The following is a 19,395-nucleotide window of genomic DNA, read 5'->3' on the forward strand; positions in this document are numbered from 1 at the left end:
CCCAGAGGACACGCTAAGAAGCCTGGAGACAGTTTCGCCCTCCTCACACGCTGCGGAGAGGGAGCTCCGCTGATTGGTCCGGGGAGTCTGGGCGCGCGCCGATCGGCGCTCCCGGATTGGCTGAGGGGGTGCGCGCGCCGCCGGGGAGCGTTGGCGGTGATTGGCCAGAGCGCGGAGGCCGGCTATTTGAAGGCGGCGCGCGGACTAGGTACGCACTTCAGTCAGCGGAGAGAAGAGGCGGGAGAGGACCTGGTCAGCCCTACCCCACTGACCCCACCGGACCCAGGAGCGGCCTCCGCCACAGCCACAGCCACAGCCCCTGCCCCTGCTGCGGCGCGGCGAGGCGATGGCCAAGGTGTCGGTGCTGAACGTGGCGGTCTTGGAGAACCCGAGCCCTTTCCACAGCCCCTTCCGGTTCGAGATCAGCTTCGAGTGCAGTGAAGCCCTGGCGGACGGTGAGGCTGGGCCTGTGCGGGGACCCCCCACCCTCGGGCCGACCCCGGCCTCCCCTCGGAGAACCGCTCCCATGGCCAACTTGATCTCCCCCATGAAATCCCTCGTCCCCCTTCTGCCAACCCCGATCTCCCCCAGCCCGCCAGTCAACCGGATCTCCCGGTGGAGAACCCCCGCCACCAGCCAACACGGACCTCCCCGTGACCTCCTCCCCCACTGCCCGCCTTGACCTCCCGGGTGGAGACCCCCCGCTAGCTAACTCGGACCTCCCCGTGACCTCTTCCCCCACTGCCCGCCCCGACCTCCCCATAGAGATTAATCCCCTCCAAGCCCCATTTCCCGCGTGGGGAACCTCATCCATCTTTTTTCTCTGGAGCTCTTCCTAGGTACCCGTTTTCATGGGGAGACCTTCTCGGCCTCCATTTCTTAACCCACGGAGATCTTCAGCCACCGTGGTTTCCCTGTGGCAAGACCCCCGCTTCAACCACCCACCCACTTTTGCCCACTTATTCCCTCTTTCCTGTAGTGAGATACTCACACCTCCCATTTTCCCTCTGGAGACCCCCAATATCCAGCTCCTTCCCATTTTCCCCGGGGGGAAATCCCAGTCATCTCCTATTTTCCCTATGGAGACCTCTCACCCAAGCTCCTTTCTCTCCTCACCATGAAGACCCTCCCCTCCAGTAACCTTTTTTTCCCTGTGAAAACCCCTCAACCCCTTTTCAGGACCGCTCTCACCCCCATCTTCCCATTTGTGTCCCACCAGTCCCTTCCCCAACCTGCCAATATTTCAATAACCCTACGCCTACCAGTTGCTGCTGCTTTTCTGCCCCAATGCACATACCCTGGAAACTGGTTTCCCTCCTTCGTTGGGGCCCAACCCCACTATGCTTGAGCTCTCCCTGGGAAAGGATGCTACCGTCTTTGAGGGGAACTTGGTCTCCCCAGCTCCCCTTCCCCACCTTCTTCTGTGGGCTTGGATAAACACACTGAGATCCGAGGGGTGGCATAGCCAGGCAGGCATTAGCTAGTTCTCCAGGTTTGCCCACCCGTTTCCAGCTGAGTTACTGCAGCAATTTTTCTGTCTCTTTTTCTTTCTTCTTCTTCTTCTTTTTTTTTTTTTGAGATAGAGTCTCGCTCTGTTGCCCAGGCTGGAGTGCAATGGCATGATCTCGGCTCACTGCAACCTCCACCTCCCGAGTTCAAGCGATTCTTCTGCCTCAGCCTCCCAAGTAGCTGGGACTACAGGCGCCTGTCACCACGCCCGGCTAATTTTAGTATTTTTGGTGGAGGCAGGGTTTCACCACGTTAGCCATGCTGGTCTCGAACTCCTCACCTCAAGTGATCCACCCACCTTGGCCTCCCCTCAAGTGATCCACCCGCCTTGGCCTCCCAAAGTGCTGGGATTACAGGCGTGAGCCACTGCGCCCGGTCTTCTTCTTCTTCTTCTTTTTTTTTTTTAATAAAGCTGGATAATCAGTGCTAAGCTCCCATTGCTTTTGATGGTCTGACCTAGTCTGGGGGATGGGTGGGTTGGGCTGAGCTGTGACGGGCTCCAGCTTCAAACAGTCGGCTGGAGCTCGGAGGTCACAGCCTCCTGTACATCTTTTCCAAGGTGCTTCTGCAGATGTACTTATTAATCTGTGTGACTTAAAGCTGGACATGGCTCTCATCTCATAGATGAGAAGACAGGAGCCACAAAGCGCAAAAGACCTTTCATGTCAAGGCCTGTACATATCCAAAATCTAAGGTCACCCAGGGAGCCTTGGCACCGCTAAAAGGCAAGTCCTGCTTTCAGGAAGAAGTACTCCATTAGGCCATTTTTCTGCTTGGTGGTTAAAAGAGAAAAGGCAGCAGCCGAGGAGGTGGTGATCTGGGGGCCTGTGAAGCCAGGATATGCTAACTAGTGCCTCTCGGGGGGCAGGTAGGTGTTTTGCCCTCAAAGCTGGTCGCCTGGACTAGCTTGGGGCTGATAGAGTGAGATGTGGATGTGCTTTGGGTAGGCCAGTGGGTCTGTCTCTCCCCAGTCTCTCTCGCTCCTTTTTAAATTAAGGAGTCTACTTGTGGCTAACTATAGAATATGCCGAGTTAAATCCTTTCTGGAACAGGGCAGCGGGTAAATAAATAAATAAAGTGTAGAATGACGCTGTGGAATAAGATTTAATTTAAAAGCCAGGAGGAGATGGAAGGAAGTAATAGGTTGAGGGATTCCCAGCTCCCAGACGGCAGGAGATCAGGTTTCAATCAGCCTGTTGGTGTTCCTTGCATTTAAAAATGGTTGCGTGGTCATTATCTGGTACTTCTACTCCTAGGAAGCCCCTGCCCTGTGACTTTACTAACTTATTTATAGAATTAGAGCCGGAAGGGCTAAATTCAACCTGCTGGTCCTTTTTTTTGTTTTTTTGGAGACGAAGTCTCGCTCTTGTCCCCCAGGCTGGAGTGCAATGGCGTGATCTTGGCTCACTGCAACCTCCGCCTCCCAGATTCAAGCGATTCTCCTGCCTCAGCCTCCCGAGTAGCTGGGATTACAGGCGCCTGCTACGACGCCCGGCTAATTTTTGTATTTTTAGTAGAGATGGGGTTTCACCATGTTGGCCAGGCTGGTCTTGAACGCTTGACCTCAGGTGATCCGCCCTCCTCAGCCTCCCAAAGTGCTGGGATTACAGGCGTGAGCCACTGCGTCCAGCCTCTGCTGGTCATTTTTTAATAGAAATGGAGTGACTTCACCAGAGTCACACAGCCAGTTTGTAGAAGTATTGGCACTGAAGTTTTGAATCTAAATTCTTTATCTTTGCTCCAATCCAGGGAAAGAAAGGAAGGATTCCCTATTTCAGGGGTGGAGCATAGATAGGAATGACCACAGAATTTATTGCCTAATCAGGACACTCAAAACGCAGTGAAGAGAAGTGCTATTATTATTATTATTATTATTTTTTAAATTATTTATTTATTTTTGAGATGAAGTCACGCTGTGTCACCCAGGCTGGAGTGCAGTGGCGCCATCACAGCTCATTGCAATCTCCGCCTCCCAGGTTCACGCCATTCTCCTGCCTCAGCCTCCCAAGTAGCTGGGACTACAGGCGCCCAAAACCATGCCCGGCTAACTTTTTGGATTTTTAGTAGAGATGGGGTTTCACTGTGTTACCCAGGTTGGTCTCGATTTCCTGACCTCGTGATCCGCCTGCCTCGGCCTGGGATTACAGGCATGAGCCATTGTGCCCGGCCTATGATTATTATTATTATTAGAAATGGAGTCTCACTATGTCACCCAGGCTACAGTGCAGTGGTGCGATCTCAGCTCACTGCAATCTCCACCTCTCGAGTTAAAGCGATTCTCCGGCCTCAGTATCCCAAGTAGCTGGGATTACAAGCTTGAGCCACCATGCCCGGCTAATTTTTGTGTCTTTAGTAGAGACGAGGTTTCACCATGTTGGCCAGGCTGGTCTCAAATCTGACCGCAAGTGATCTGCCCACTTCAGCCTCCCAAAGTGCTGGGATTACACTTTGAATCCTAAGTGCCTGGCCAGGGAATGCTATTGTTAATTGCACCTGGATGATAAAGCTTTTCCTTCAAGTAACTCAAGTAAGAAATCCTGGCTCTTCCAGTCCTAGGGCTCTCTGTGACTGATCTGCCAGCTTGCTTTCTGCCTCTTTCTGGACTCCTCTCCCTGAAAAAGAGAATCTGCCTCACTCTCAGCAGTGTCAACTGAAAATCTGACGAAACCCCTAACCCAGATGTGTGAGGTAGCATATACCTGTAATTCCACCACTTTGGGAGGCTAAGGAAGGAGGATCTCTTGAGCCCAGGAGTTTTGGGCCAGCCTGGGTAACATAGCAAAACCTTGTCTCTACAGAAACATAAAAAATTAACGGGGCTTGGTGGCACCTTTGGTCCCAGCTACTCAGGAGGCTGAAGTGGGAGGATTGCATGAGCCCAGGAGGTCAAGGCTGCAGTGAGCCATGATTGCACCACTGCACTCCAACCTGGGTGAGAGAGCAAGACCCCATCTCAAAAAAAAAAAAAAAACACCCTAACCCCTAAGCCCCAGTTGGGTGACCCCTATTTCTCAGGGGCCCCAAACCCCCTTTGCACTTTTATCTTCCATATCTGGAAATAGATTCTTCCACGTTTAGCTGAGAAATTCAACAGACACTGGTTGAATAAGTCATAGAAGCCAGATGTTCTGACCCAGAACTAACGAAGTTGTTATGGCAGCAGAGCTCATCTTTGATTATGAACAAAGGCAAAAAACAAACAAAAAAAGGAGGCCGGGCACGGTGGCTCACGCCTGTAATCCCAGCACTTTGGGAGACCAAGGCAGGCAGATTACTTGAGGTCATAAGTTCGAGACCAGACTGGCCAACATGGTGAAACCCCGTCTCTACTAAAAATACAAAAAATTAGCTGGATGTGGTGGTGGGCGCCTGTAGTCCCAGCTACTCGGGAGGCTGAGGCAGGAGAATGGCGTGAACCCAGGAGGCAGAGCTTGCAGCGAGCCAAGATTGCGCCACTGCATCCCAGCCTGGGCAATAAAGCAAGACTCCATCTCAAAAAAAAAAAAAGAAAAAGCCAGGTGCGGTGGCTCACACCTGTAATCCCAGCACTTTGGGAGGCCGAGGCGGATGGATCACGAGGTCAGGAGTTCGAGACCAGCCTAACTGACAATGGTGAAACCCCGTCTCTACTAAAAATACAAAAATTAGCCAGGCATGGTGGCACGTGCCTATAATCCCAGCTACTCAGGAAGCTGAGGCAGAAGAATCGCTCGAACTCGGGAGGCAGAGGTTGCAGTGAGCTGAGATTGTGCCACTGCACTCCAACCTGGGTGACAGAGCGAGACTGTCTCAAAAACAAAGCAAAACAAAATGGCCAGGCACAGTGGCTTGCCCCTGTAATCCCAGCATTTTGGGAGACCAAGGCAGGTGGATCATCTGAGGTCAGGAGTTTTGAGACCAGCCTGGCCAATGTGGTAAAACCCTGTCTCTCCTAAAAATACAAAAGTTAGCTGGGCTTGGTGGCAGGCGCCTATAGTCCCAGCTACTTGGGAGGCTGCGGCAGGAGAAGCGCTTGAACCCAGGAGGTGGAAATTGCAGTGAGCCCAGATTGCGCCATTGCATTCCAGCCTGGGCGACAGAGCAAGACTGTCCCAAAAAAAACAACAACAACAAAAAAGCAGGAAGCAGGCTTTTTAGCTAGTTCAGCTACAATAACTGTGTACGTCTTTAGTCTTATCATTTTTATATATATATACAAAATATATATATAAATATATATATACAAAATATATATATATAAATATATATATACAAAATATATATATATAAATATATATATACAAAATATATATATATAAATATATATATACAAAATATATATATATAAATATATATATACAAAATATATATATATAAATATATATAAAAAATATATATATAAATATATATATACAAAATATATATATATAAATATATATATACAAAATATATATATATAAATATATATATACAAAATATATATATATAAATATATATATACAAAATATATATATAAATATATATATATAAATATATATATACAAAATATATATATATAAATATATATATACAAAATATATATATAAATATATATATACAAAATATATATATAAATATATATACAAAATATATATACATAAATATATATATACAAAATATATATACATAAAATATATATACATAATATATACATAAAATATATATACATAATATATACATAAAATATATATACATAATATATACAATATATATATAATATATATACAATATATATATATAATATATACAATATATATATATAATATATATACAATATATATAATATATATACAATATATATATATAATATATATACAATATATATATATAATATATATATATATATACAGTGGAGGTATGTCTTGCACAGGGACTAGCTTGTGAAGTTAGCGCAGAGAGATAACATGGAGCACAGTCGAGTTGCCTTGACATTGCTCAGAAGGTTAGGTATCCACGTCATATGTACAGCTGTGTCGTGTACTCATAGCTATGAGTTCCTGCTGTATTGGTGATTTGTGTCCCATGTATAATTCTAAAGAAAGATTATATTTAGAGATGAAATCATACACATATGTCTCTACTTATAACACTGCAGCCAGATTTTTTTTTTTAAAGAGATAGGGTGTCACCATGTTGCCCAGACTGGACTTGAACTCCTGGGCTTAAGCAATCCTCCCACCTCAGCTTCCTAAGTAGCTGGAACCACAGGTGCACATCACCATGCCTGGGCACTTCAGCAAATTTAAGATGATTCTCGACTGGGCGTAGTGGCTCACGCCTGTAATCCCAGCACTTTGGGAAGCCAAGGCGGGCAGATCACAAGGTCAGGATATCAAGACCATCCTGGCTAACACAGTGAAACCCCGTCTCTACTAAAAATACAAAAAAGTTAGCCGGGCATGGTGGCCGGCGCCTGTAGTCCCAGCTGATTGGGAGGCAGAGGCACGAGAATGGCATGAACCCGGGAGGCAGAGCTTGCAGTGAGCCGAGATTGTGCCACTGCACTCTAGCCTGGGCGACAGAGCGAGACTCTGTGTCAAAAAAAATAAAATAAATTAGAATTACAGGTGCACACCACCACGCCCAGCTAATTTTTTTTTATTTTTAGTAGAGATGGAGTCTCACTGTGTTGCTCAGGCTGGAGTGCAGAGGCACGATCTCAGCTCACTGCAACCTCCGCCTCCCAGGTTCAAGCAATTCTCCTGCCTCAGCCTCCTGAGTAGCTGAGACTACAGGGGCATGCCACCACGCTTGGCTAATTTTTTGTATTTTTTGTATCGCCGTGTTGCCCAGGCTGATCTCAAACTTATGAGCTCAAGCAATCCACTCGCCTCAGCCTTCCAAAGTGCTAGGATGACAGGCATGATCCAATGATCCACCTCGCCTGGCCCTATACCTATAACTTTATTTCTTCCTTTCCTTCTTTTTTTTTTTTTTTTTGACAGATGCTGGCTCTGTTGCCTAGGCTGGAGTGCAGTGGCATGATCTCGGCTCACTGCAACCTCTGCCTCCTCCCAGGTTCAAGCAGTTCTTATGACTCAGCCTCCTGAGTAACTGGAATTACAGGTGCACACCATCATGCCCAGCTAAATTTTTATATTTTTAGTAGAGATGGGGTTTCACCATGTTGCCCAGGTTGGTCTCAAACTCCTGAGCTCAGTCAATCTGCCTGCCTCGGCCTCCCAAAGTGCTGGGATTACAGGCATGAGCCGCCGTGCCCAACTAGCTGCTCTAACTCTTGAGTCAGTATTTCTCTACAGCCCTCAGTTAATTCTCCAGTTTCTTTCCGACCCTGGTTAAAAGAGCCATTTCAGCCCATGTGCCTGACAGTCAACACAGTACATTTTTTCTTTTTCTTTTTTTTCCTTTGAGATAGGGTCTCTGACGTCCAGGCTGGAGTGCAGTGGCTCGATCATGGCTCACTGCAGCCTTGAACTCCTAGGCTCAAGTGATCCTCCAACCTCAGCCTCCCACATAGCTGGGACCACCGGCACGCCCCACCACACCCAATTAATTTTGTTGATTTTTAATAGAGTCGAGTCTCCCTATGTTGCAAGGGCCCATTTCTTTCGGTGAGTTTCCACATGCTCTTTGTTTAGGTTTTGCCAATTAGTATTGACCTCAGCTGGACAACATCAGGTGCCCATGGGTACCCTTTAGTCTTTTTTGTCTACCTTCCCAGGACATGAATTAAATGCACCCGTACAGGATTCTACCGGCTATGAGAGGAAAGGGCTGAAGGAAGCATACCAAAATGATACAACTGCTTTAGAAAGGAGAGAGCAGGGCTGGCTGGCTTTTCTGTCTTCCCCCAAAACTTGATTCCAGTTGTGTCACTACTTGTAACAAAAATAAATCAACAGGCTGGGCATGATGGCTCAGACAAATTACAGCACTTTGGGAGGCCAAGGTGGGAGGATTGCTTGAGACCAGGCTGGGCAACCAAGCAAGACTTCATCTCTAAAAACAATTTAAAAATTCCCTGGGCGTGTGGCACAAGCCTGTGGTCCCAGCTACTTGGGAGGCTAAGGCAGGAGAATCATTTGAGTGCAGGAATTTGTGGCTGTAGTGAGCTATGATTACGCCACTGCACTGTAGCCTGGGTGATAGACCGAGAGCCCGTCTCTAGGGGTCTAGGAAGAAAAAAAAGTCAACTTCCTCCCTGCAAATAATAAGAGGCTAGTTTGACCAAACACCTGTGAGTTCAATGGTCACCCGTATCCTACAGACCTGCTATAGGGTTCCTGAGTGAAACCACAAAGGGACGGGTAGCCAGTGCATCAAAGAAGGGTGTGGGGCTCAGGTGACAAGCCTCTGTAGTCATGACCCAGCAGCAGTGTGCTTCCAAAGTTGGATGCTTTTGTGGGACACTGGACCAAGGAACAGGGTGGCTTCTGAGAGAGTTTGCTTCCTGTGAAAATCACAGCTTGTGAAACTTCCCCCAGCTGCTAGAGCTGAAGGGTTGTGTAATTTCTAAAGAGCCGAAAATAAGTTTCAAGCCTCTTGCCAAGCCTCCCTGTACCAGCATGACCTTGCCCCTGATACACTTGGACCTCCTGCAAGAGGCCATGTTGACCGGAATTTCCTGTGATTGACAGCCAGAGGCTCCATAAGCAGTTTCCTTTCATCTCAATGGAGCATATTCAGGGGATTGGGGCCCTCCTGCTGGATGGGGTGCAAGAGTTAGGGTTTGAGGCCGGGCACGGTGGCTCACACCTGTAATCCCAGCACTTCGGGAGGCCAAGGCGGATGGATGACCTGAGGTCAGGAGTTCGAGACCAACCTGGCTAACATGGTGAAACCCGATCTCTACTAAAAATACAAAAAATTAGCCAGCTATGGTGGCAGGCGCCTGTAATCCCAGCTACTCAGGAGGCTGAGGCAGGAGAATCACTTGAATCCGGGAGGCAGAGGTTGCAGTGAGCTGAGATTTCACCATTGCACTCTAGCCTGGACAACAAGAGTGAAACTCTATCAAAAAAAAAAAAAAAAAAAAGTGTTTGGAGGATCACCCCGGGATGCCGCATTTGTTGACTGAGTTGCCCAAATGTCTCTAAGTAGGCATGACTTGGTGCCAGATCTGCAAGACCATGGTGGCTGGCTCCCTGAGCAGCCTCACCTTCCCCCTCCTGCAGGCTGGCTCTCCTGCCGGATTGGAATCTGCTGCCCTGCCCCAGTTGTCGAGGGATCCACTTCGTTGAGTGGCACCGGTCCCTGTGTGTGAAAGAGGATGCTGCTTCCTATCCCAGCACCCAGTGGGCAGGGCCCTGAAATGACCCAACTCCCTGCCGTTCCCTTCTCAGCATGTCTGTGTCACGTGGCTCTTAATTCAGCCTCTGCCATACAGTTCACGCTCAGGCCTTGAGAGGCCCAGGTTTCCCTGGAGGTACAGTCAAGGTCACCTGTCATAGCTAGGCTTACAAAACAGAATTCCCTAATGGAGGTAGAGCTTCTTGCCCACCTCAGCATTAAAGACTGCAGTGCCTGGCACTAAGTGTTTGACAGATGGAATAATAGTCTTTTAACATATTAAGGATCTGTCTAAAATTACCACAAGGCTGGGCACAGCAGCCCACACCTGTGATCCCAACATGGTGGGAGTCCAAGGCAGGAGGATCGCTTGAGCCCAGGAGGTTGAGGCTACAGTAAGCCATGAACATACCACTGCATACCAGCCTAGGCAACAGAGGGAGACTGTCTCAAAAAATAAGTAAATAAAAATAAAATACAAGATGTGGCCAGGCGCAGTGGCTCACACCTGTAATCCCACCGGTTTGGAAGGCTGAGGCGGGCAGATCACTTGAAGTCAGGAGTTGGATACCAGCTTGGCCAACATGGTGAAACCCCATCTCTACTAAAAATACAAAAAGAGGCCAGGTACAGTGGCTCACACCTGTCATCCCAGCCCTTTTGGGAGGCCGAGGCGGGTGGATCACCTGAGGTCAGGAGTTATAAACCAGTCTGATCAACATGGTGAAACCCTGTCTCTACTAAAAATAAAAAAATTAGCCAGCCATGATGGCGGGCGCCTGTAATTACAGCTACTCAGGAGGCTGAGACAGGAGAATCGCTTGAACCTGGGAGGCAGAGATTGTAGTGAGCCAAGATCACACCATTGCACTCCAACCTGGGTGACAAGAGTGAAACTCCATCTCAAAAAAGAATCAGCTAGGCGTGGCAGAGGGCACCTATAATCCCAGCCACTCGGGAGGCTGAGGTACGAGAATCACTGGAACCTGGGAGGCGGAGGTTGCAGTGAGCCAAGATCGCATCACTGTACTCTAGCCTGTGTGACAGAACAAGACTCCATCTCAAAAAAAAAAAAAAAAAAAAAATACAAGAGCCTTTCCCTGCCTTCTTTCTGTTGAGCTATTTCAATTCGTTAACCCTCCTATGTCTTTGCAGACCTGGAGTGGAAGATCATTTATGTTGGCTCGGCTGAGAGTGAGGAATTTGATCAGATCCTAGACTCGGTGCTGGTGGGCCCTGTGCCAGCAGGGAGACACATGTTTGTCTTTCAGGTAAGAAAGATGAGGCCTTAGGCCTTAGCCCTTAGCCCTTGACTCCTAGAAACATCTTTTACCTGAAATCCCAGAGTGCTTCAGGAATCAAAAGTTCAAGTTCAGCTGGGCACAGGGGCTCACGCCTATAGACCCAGCTACTCCAGGGGCTGAGGTGAGAGGATTGCTTAAGCCCAGGAGTCTGAGGCTGCAGTGAGCCACTGCACTCCAGCCTAGGCAACACAGTGAGACCCTGTCTCTAAAAAAAGAAAAAAACAAGTATTAAAAAAATAGAGGCCAGGCACAGTTGCTCATACCTGTAGTCCCAGCACTTTGGGAGGCCGAGGTGGGAGGATTGCTTGAGGCCAGGAGTTTGAGACCAGCCTGGGCAATATAGTGAGACCGCATCTCTACAAAAAATTTAAAAATCAGCAGAGCATGGTGGTGTGCGCCTGCAGTCTCAGACACTTGGGAGGCTGAAATGGGAGGATCATTTGAGCCTGGGAGATGGAAGCTACAATGAGCCAAGACCACACCACTGCACTCCAGCCTGGGCAACAATCAATCAATTAAAAAAAAATTTAGAAGTTCAGGTTCAATTCCTAGTTCTACTGTCAGGAACTATCTGACCTCTCAGAGGCCGTCAGGCCTGCCCTTCCCCCACCTCTGTGTCAAAGCTGCCACTGATTTACAGGCAATTCTCATTATTCACAAGAGTTACGTTCTATAAAGTTGCCACGAACACTGAATTAGTGAATACTGAACCATTGCCCCAGGGGAAATACAGGGTTAGATTCTTGGAAGTCACGTTTTCGTCAACCGGTCAATAAGTAAACTTGTATGTGTGTTTCTGCTGAAAAGACACCAGGCCGGCTATGGTGGCTCACACCTGTAATCCCAGTACTTTGGGAGGCTGAGGTGGATGGATCGCCTGAGGTCAGGAGTTCGAGACCAGCCTGGCCAACGTGATGAAACCCCGTCTCTACTAAAAATACAAAAATCAGCCAGGTGTGGTGGTGCGTGCCTGTAATCCCAGCTACTCAGGAGGCTGTGGCGGGAGAATCGCTTGAACCTGGGAGGTGGAGATTGCAGTGAGCTGAGATCGCACCAGAACACTCCAACCTGGGTGATACAGCGATACTCTGTCTCAGAAAAAAAAGAAAGACACCTTATTTAATATATACAGTGGTTCATTTATGTTGAATTTACAGCCAACAGCACTATAATTCTCCTGAATGAAACTTCTCTAATACACATATTTTCCATAAGGCCTTTCTTGTACTCTACACTGCACTTCAGCACTACCGTTGGGTGCCATCATAGACAGCAAACTCACCAACAAAAAGTACAAAACATGGAAAAAAGCACTAAGTAGGCTGAGGAAAGGACGCTCATTCATAGTGAGAGCTGAGACCAGAAGACAGAGTGTTGCCTTGTTTGACCTCAGATGGGAACAGGTGTGGTAGGTAACTACGTGGGAACAGGCATGGTAGGTAACTCCAGGTTTTCCCTGCTCTGTGCATGTCCGCAAGTGACTGTGAAAGCACGCAGATATTCATCTTGGGGTTACAAATAAATTTAGCAGGTAGGTGAACTTGCACATATGGAACCCATGAATAATGAGGATGGACTGTAACTCCTAAATGGCTCTCATGCAGCACCCTACCTGGGTTTTCAAATGTAGATTCTGGCTGGGTGTGGTGGCTTCCAGCTTTTGGGAGGCAGAGGCGGGAGGATTGCTTAAGGCCAGGAGTTCCAGACTAGCCTGGGCCACATAGCGAGACCCCCATCTCTACAAAAAATAAAAAAATTAGCTGGGTGTGGTGGCTTGCACCTGTCATTCCAGCTACTTGGGAGGCTGAAGCAGGAGGCTTGCTTGAGCCTGAGAGTTTGGGGCTACAGTGAGCTATGATTGCACCTCTGCACTGCATTCTGGGTGACAGAGCGAGACCCGTCTCTACAAAAAATTAAAAAATTAACCAGGCATAGTGATGCAGGCCTGTAGTGCCAGCTACTAGGGAGGCTGAAGCAGAAGACTCTCTTGAGGCCAGGTGCCATGGCTCACACCTGTAATCTCAACACTTTGGGAGGCTGGGGCAGGCAGATCACTTGGGGTCAGGAGTTAAAGACTAGACTGGCCAACATGGTGAAACCCTGTCTCTACTAAAAAATACAAAAATTAGCTGGATGTGGTGGTGCACATCTGTTATCCCAGCTACTTGGGAGGCTGAGGCATGAGAATTGTTTGAATCCGGGGGGTGGAAGTTACAGTGAGCTGAGATTGCACCACTGCACTCCAACGTGGGCAACAGAGTGAGACCCTGCCTCTAAAAAAAAAAAAAATAGGCTCGCTTGAGCCCAGGAGTTCCAGGAGTTTACAGTGACCTGTGATTGCACCACTGCACTCCAGTCTGGATGACAGAGGGAAACGCCATCTTTTTAAAAAAAGAAGGCAGCCGGGCGCGGTGGCTCACACTTGTAATCCCAGCACTTTGGGAGGCCGAAGCGGGCAGATCACGAGGTCAGGAGATCGAGACCACGGTGAAACCCCGTCTCTACTAAAAATACAAAAAAAAAAATTAGCCGGGCGTGGTGGCGGGCGCCTGTAGTCCCAGCTACCCGGAGATGCTGAGGCAGGAGAATGGCGTGAACCCGGGAGGCGGAGCTTGCAGTGAGCCGAGATTGCGCCACTGCACTCCAGCCTGGGCGACAGCAAGACTCCGTCTCAAAAAAAAGAAAGGAAAAGAAAAAAAACAACAAATGGAGATTCTGAGTTCTCCAGGTGATTTTTCAGGATCCTCTGCTCGGATACACTCCCTTACCTCCATCACTGCTGTTACCTCCCTAATCCAAGCTACCACATCCTATCTAACCCCTTCAGCCACCACTACTAAATCCACTGACAGGCCCTATATACTCAACAATCAGGACTGGCCTGGGTGTGCAACCCAGGCAGCTGCACAGGACCCCACACTTGGTGCGATACTCTGCTGTCACCGTCTGAAACCTAATAGGTTTTCCAGAGGGGCCCGGTGTTTACATTTTGCATTGGTTTTATTTTGCACCAATTACGTGGCTGGTCTTGTTTGCAGCAGTACACCCTGAATCTGTCCTTTACTGCCCGGTCTAGGCCAAGTCCACTGCCTTTCCAGGATGACTGGTGTAAGCCTTCTGCTTCCACTACAGTCTCCTCCTGTCACAGCTCCACACTTTGCCAGTGGCTTCTTTTCAGATCACAAGAGTGATGTGGCACTTAACCTCCTGCTTACCCTCTTGCCCTTTCCCAATCCCTTATCTGGCCCCTGGGTGGCCTGATACCACCTGCCTCACCTGTTCAGCTTTATGCCACTGTCCCCTGGCTCACCACGCTCCTCCAGAGTACCACACACCTCTCCCTGCCACAGTCAACATTTTGTAGTCATTTGTGGGATTGATTCTGTCTTTCCATCAGTTGACAACTCCTGGCTGGGCACAGTGACTCACACCTGTAATCCCAGCCCTTTGGGAGGCTGAGGTCAGAGGATCACTTGAGTCCAGGAGTTTGAGACCAGCCTAGGCAACATGGAGAAACCCTGTCTCTACAAAAAATAATTGACTAGACATGTTGGCACACACCGTGGTCCCAGCTATTTGGGAGGCTGAAGCGGGAGGATTGCTTGAGCCCAGGAGTTCAAGGATGCAGTGAGCCATGATGGTGCCATTGCACTCCAGTCTGGGTGACAGAGGGAGACCAGACCCTGTGTAAAAAAAAAAAAAAAAAAAGTCCAGGCATGGTGGCTCACACCTGTAATCCCAACACTTTGGGAGGCCAAGGTGGGCAGATCACCTGAAGTCAGGAGTTTAAGACCAGCCTGGCCAACATGGTGAAATCCCATCTCTACTAAAAATGCAAAAAAAAAAGGCTGGGCGTGGTGGCTTATGCCTGTAATCCCAACACTTTAGGAGTCCAAGACGGGTGGATCACCTGAGGTCAGGAGTTCGAGACCAGCCTGGCCAACATGGCGAAACCCTGTCTCTACTAAAAATACAAAAATTAGCCGGGCATGGTGGTGGGCACCTGTAATCCCAGCTACTCGGGAGGCTGAGGCAGGAGAATCGCTTGAACCTGTGAGGCAGAGGTTGCAGTGAGCCGAGATCGCACCATTGCACTTCAGCCTGGGCAACAGAGCAAAACTCCATTGAAAACAAAACAAAACAAAACAAAATTAGCCGGGTGTGATGGTGTGCGCTTGTAGTCCCAGCTGCCTGGGACGCTGAGGCAGAATTGCTTGAACCTAAGAGGCAGAAGTAAAAAAAAGAAAACTGAGGGCAGAGAGCATACTTTTTGCTCAGTAAATACATTTTGCTTGGGAATCTTTGTACTAATGACATCGAGGCATGGCTGTGGCACTGCTAAGGCCTAGGATGTGTCTCCCCTAGGCCGACGCCCCCAACCCATCCCTTATACCAGAGACTGATGCCGTGGGTGTGACTGTGGTCCTCATCACCTGCACCTACCATGGACAGGAGTTCATCCGAGTGGGCTACTACGTCAACAACGAGTACCTCAACCCCGAGCTGCGTGAGAACCCGCCCATGAAGCCAGATTTCTCCCAGGTGGGGCCTGTTTCCACTTCCTGCTTCCCACAAGGCCGTTCTTTATACTTGGGGGGGAGTTCAGCCATTCAATTTGGGAGTCAAGGTCACTTCTTAAGGTTTTCAAGTAATGTTCAGTTCTTACAGTACAGAGTTAGAACAGGAGAAAAAGGCCTTTGTTTCTCAAAGGCATGTCTTAGAGAATTAAGATTAGATAGGCCAGCCTGGGCAACATAGTGAGACCCTGTCCCTAACCCCTGCAAAAAAAAAAAAAATGAGCCAGATGTGGGTGGTGTGCTCTACTGTGGAGGCTGAGGTGGGAGGATTGCTTGAGCCCAGGAGTGAGGCTGCAGTGAGCTCAGATTGTGCCACTGCATTCCAGCCTGGCCAACAGAGTGAGACTGTCCCTTAAAAAAAAAAAAAGAGAGAGGTTCTGGGCCAGGCGCAGTGGCTCACGCGTTGTAATCCCAGCACTTTGGGAGGCAGAGGCTGTCGGATCACCTGAGGTCAGGAGTTTGAGACCAGCGTGGCCAACATGGTGAAATGCCGTCTCTACTAAAAATACGAAAATGAGCCAGGTATGGTGCCTTGCACCTGTAGTCCCAGCTACACAGGAGGCTGAGGCAAGAGAATCGCTTGAACCCGGAAGGCAGAGGTTGCAGTGAGACGAGATCACATCATTGCACTCCAGCCTGGGCAACAAAAGCAAAACTCCTTCTCAAAAAAAAAAATAATAAATAAATAAATAAAAAGGTCCTGGCCACAGGTGTTTTCTGGAGTTCCATATGTAGGTTGCTCTTGCTGGGCTTGAGATGGGTGATTGGGGGTGTCCTGGCTCTATGGGAGCAAGGAGAGGGTGTACCAACAAGGGTTGATGTTCCTCTTCCTGCCCCAGCTCCAGCGGAACATCTTGGCCTCGAACCCCCGGGTGACCCGCTTCCATATCAACTGGGACAACAACACGGACAGGCTGGAGGCCATAGAGACCCAGGACCCCTCCCTGGGCTGCGGCCTCCCACTCAACTGCACTCCTATCAAGGGCCTGGGCCTCCCTGGCTGCATCCCTGGCCTCCTCCCTGAGAACTCCATGGACTGCATCTAACTGCAGGAACCGAGTGTCCCAGCACACTGGGAGGGGCAACCAGACCTCCCAGCGAGTCCTGCAGGGCCCATCTAGAGGACTTTGGGGGCCATCAGCTGCATCCAGGTCTAACTCAGCCCCTTGGAAAGAACAGGCTTTGGGTCTCCCCTAGTCCTGGCCAGAAGGATGATCTCAATTTTCCTCTACAGGCCTATAAGAAGCAAGGTACTTCAGCTCTAAATTCTGACTTGTGTTCTTTTCGTCTTCATAAATTCTACCTAAGGCCACTGTGCACCCTTGAGTACCACTGACCCAAAGCTTTCCCACAGACCTCCCTGGCCTGCCTAGAGGCTTTCTTGGTCAGTGCCTGTCAAGGCTCCGGTCCTGCTGAGCCAAAGGCTCTGTCATTCCTTTCTCTTCCTGTACATCTGAGCAGATCCACTCCAGCTTTCTGGTGTCACAGGCAGGAATCTTGGTTAGTAGGTAGACTTAGATCCCATTTTTGTCCTGCTCCCAGGAAGATATCTTAGGTCTTCTTCAATCCAGCAGCCCCTCCCAGAGGTGTGATCAGCAGGATGCTGAGGAACCATGTTGCCTTTCCTGTCAATCACAGCCACCTTCCTGTTATCTCCTAAATGGATCTGGCTTTTCCTGGAGGCTGCCGTGGTTGGAAGATGGTATCAGAGGGCCTGCCTGTGCAGTCTGTCTCCAGGCCAGGGTCAGGGACCCTCTGCCTCTGGCAGCCTTAACCTGTCCTCTGCTAGGACCAGGGTGATTTCAAGCCAGGGAAGCAACTGGGACCCTGAAAACTGTCCCTCCCCAGCCCGCTCCCCCTCTCTGTGCCCTGGTCCCCTTGCTGCCATGTGGATGCTGTTGTGATTGCTGTTTGTATATTATTAAAATGTTTTTATATTAAAAATGTTTGGTTGGTCTGAAAATTAAAAGCACTTCGTTTAGAATTATTGTTTGTGCTTTTGTCTCTGGTGGACTGAAGAAACTTTGTCCACTCTTCCCCAGAAGTGGCCTCTTGCCCTGTCCAGTGGGTTGGCTGTCCCATGTCTTCTTCCCAGCTTCCTACTCCAGTCTTAATTGATTCTACAGTTGTATTCCAGACCGAGGTTCCAGGAGGGGTTTTTCTTTGTCAGAACTTAAACCAGCTGTCCTGCAGACAGATTATAATGAGTGATTTTTCAGACTTTGCCCTTGACCCACAGGAAGAAATTAACATTGTGATCCCAACACACAAACAGCAATGCTTTTATTAAATTTTACTAAACCTTACCATGTAACCATCCAGAGGCGGAGTGGTCAGCCATTTCCCCATAATTCACAGAAAGGCTCTGACTCTCCCTCCCTGGAACAGTGGTTGACCTGGGAACATGGGAGCAGACAGCAGCTGGAGAAGGTGGAGGCTATTCAAGTCGAAGCAGCAGATCGGCTTGTAGTTGAGCCCAGCTAGCCCTTCCGAGTCGGGGTGACCTGGCTTTTCCCCTCCCCTGACTGTCTCTTAAGTGCTTCTCAATCAGGAGCAGTTCGGCCCCGCAAGAGCACATTCACCAACGTCAGGAGACAGCGGTTGCCACAGCCAGCAGGAAGACAGAGGAGGGGCTATTGGCATCCAGTGGGTAGAGGCGGGGGATGTTGCTTAACACCCAGTGGTGCACAAGACACCCCCTAGCAGAAAATGATCCAGCCTCACCGTCAGTAGTGTCGCAGTTGGGAAACCCCGACTGTCCTCTGCTAAGTGTGTACTGAAAGAGGATCCTGAAGGAAGGGGCAGGTTCCCTTTGCATTGCCCAAACAGGAAATACAGACGGGGAATAGGAGCAGGGAATCTGCCTGGCTGTACCCCAGATTCCTCATCTGTGCAATGGGAGTGATGATGGTAGCACCTACGCGATGGGAGTGTGGTGCGAAGGAGCGTTAAGTGGGTGCCAGCTCTTACTACTGGCAGGAGCCCAGGGCTAGGGCCCAGCAAAGGGGTGGACACTGAGCGCCCCTTCCCAGCCACCCCTTGCGCCGGGCCCGGCATCCTCCTGACTGCGGCTGGGAAAACCCAGGAGGCCTCGCGGCCTGGCCCCCAAGCAGGCCTGGCCACGGCTGCCCAGCGCCAGGCCTTATGAATGACGCCGGCGGCGGCCGGGCGACCTCTGACCTGCGCGCCGGCCGCGCCCCTCCCCCGCTGGCAGGTGGACAGCGGCTGCGCCGGGCAGGCCGCGGCGCCAACCCCGGCTGGCCGACAGCCGCTGCCGCACTGAGCGGGGGCGGGGGACTGCGGCGCGCGCGGGGCCGGCCGGGCGCCCGCCGGGGCCGCCTCCTGAGCCTCGGAGCGCGGCGCGGCCGCCAGCCAGCCTCCGCCGCCCCGCCCCGCCGGCCCGGGCCCGCAGACTGTGCCTCCGCCCCGCCCTCTCACCCCCGGATTGACACTGAGTGTTCTGCTGGGGGCTTGGCGAACAGGGCACCTCCGCCAATCGGCGGCCTCGCGGGGCGGACCCCGGGCCCAGGCCAGCATCTCGGCCAATCGGACGCGTCTGCCCGCCCAGTTGCGGCCTCGCGAGTGCGTGAATGGCCGAGAGTCCGCGGTGCGTGTCACGAGGCTGAGAGCCTATAGTGGCGCGGGAAGGTCGCGGGAGGGCCAATGGGCGGCGGCGCTGAGCCGTCAGTCAGGGCGGCCTAGGCCAATTAGCGGCGGTCTGCGGGGGCGTCACGGAC

The 19,395-nt window shown here is 50.1% G+C and overlaps 1 protein-coding gene across 1 annotated transcript; it reads left to right on the forward strand.

Moving 5' to 3' along the window:
- The first annotated feature begins 184 nt into the window (after window positions 1–184).
- Window positions 185–17,643, forward strand: ASF1B (anti-silencing function 1B histone chaperone). The gene is made up of 4 exons (XM_012509608.2): window positions 185–455; window positions 10,933–11,048; window positions 15,447–15,623; window positions 16,498–17,643. Exons 1-4 carry the CDS (start codon window positions 347–349, stop codon window positions 16,702–16,704), a joined length of 609 nt encoding a protein of 202 aa, XP_012365062.1. The 5' UTR covers window positions 185–346; the 3' UTR covers window positions 16,705–17,643.
- The last annotated feature ends 1,752 nt before the right edge of the window (window positions 17,644–19,395 follow it).

Source organism: Nomascus leucogenys, chromosome 10 (assembly GCF_006542625.1).
Source record: "Nomascus leucogenys isolate Asia chromosome 10, Asia_NLE_v1, whole genome shotgun sequence".
Taxonomy (NCBI): domain Eukaryota; kingdom Metazoa; phylum Chordata; class Mammalia; order Primates; family Hylobatidae; genus Nomascus; species Nomascus leucogenys.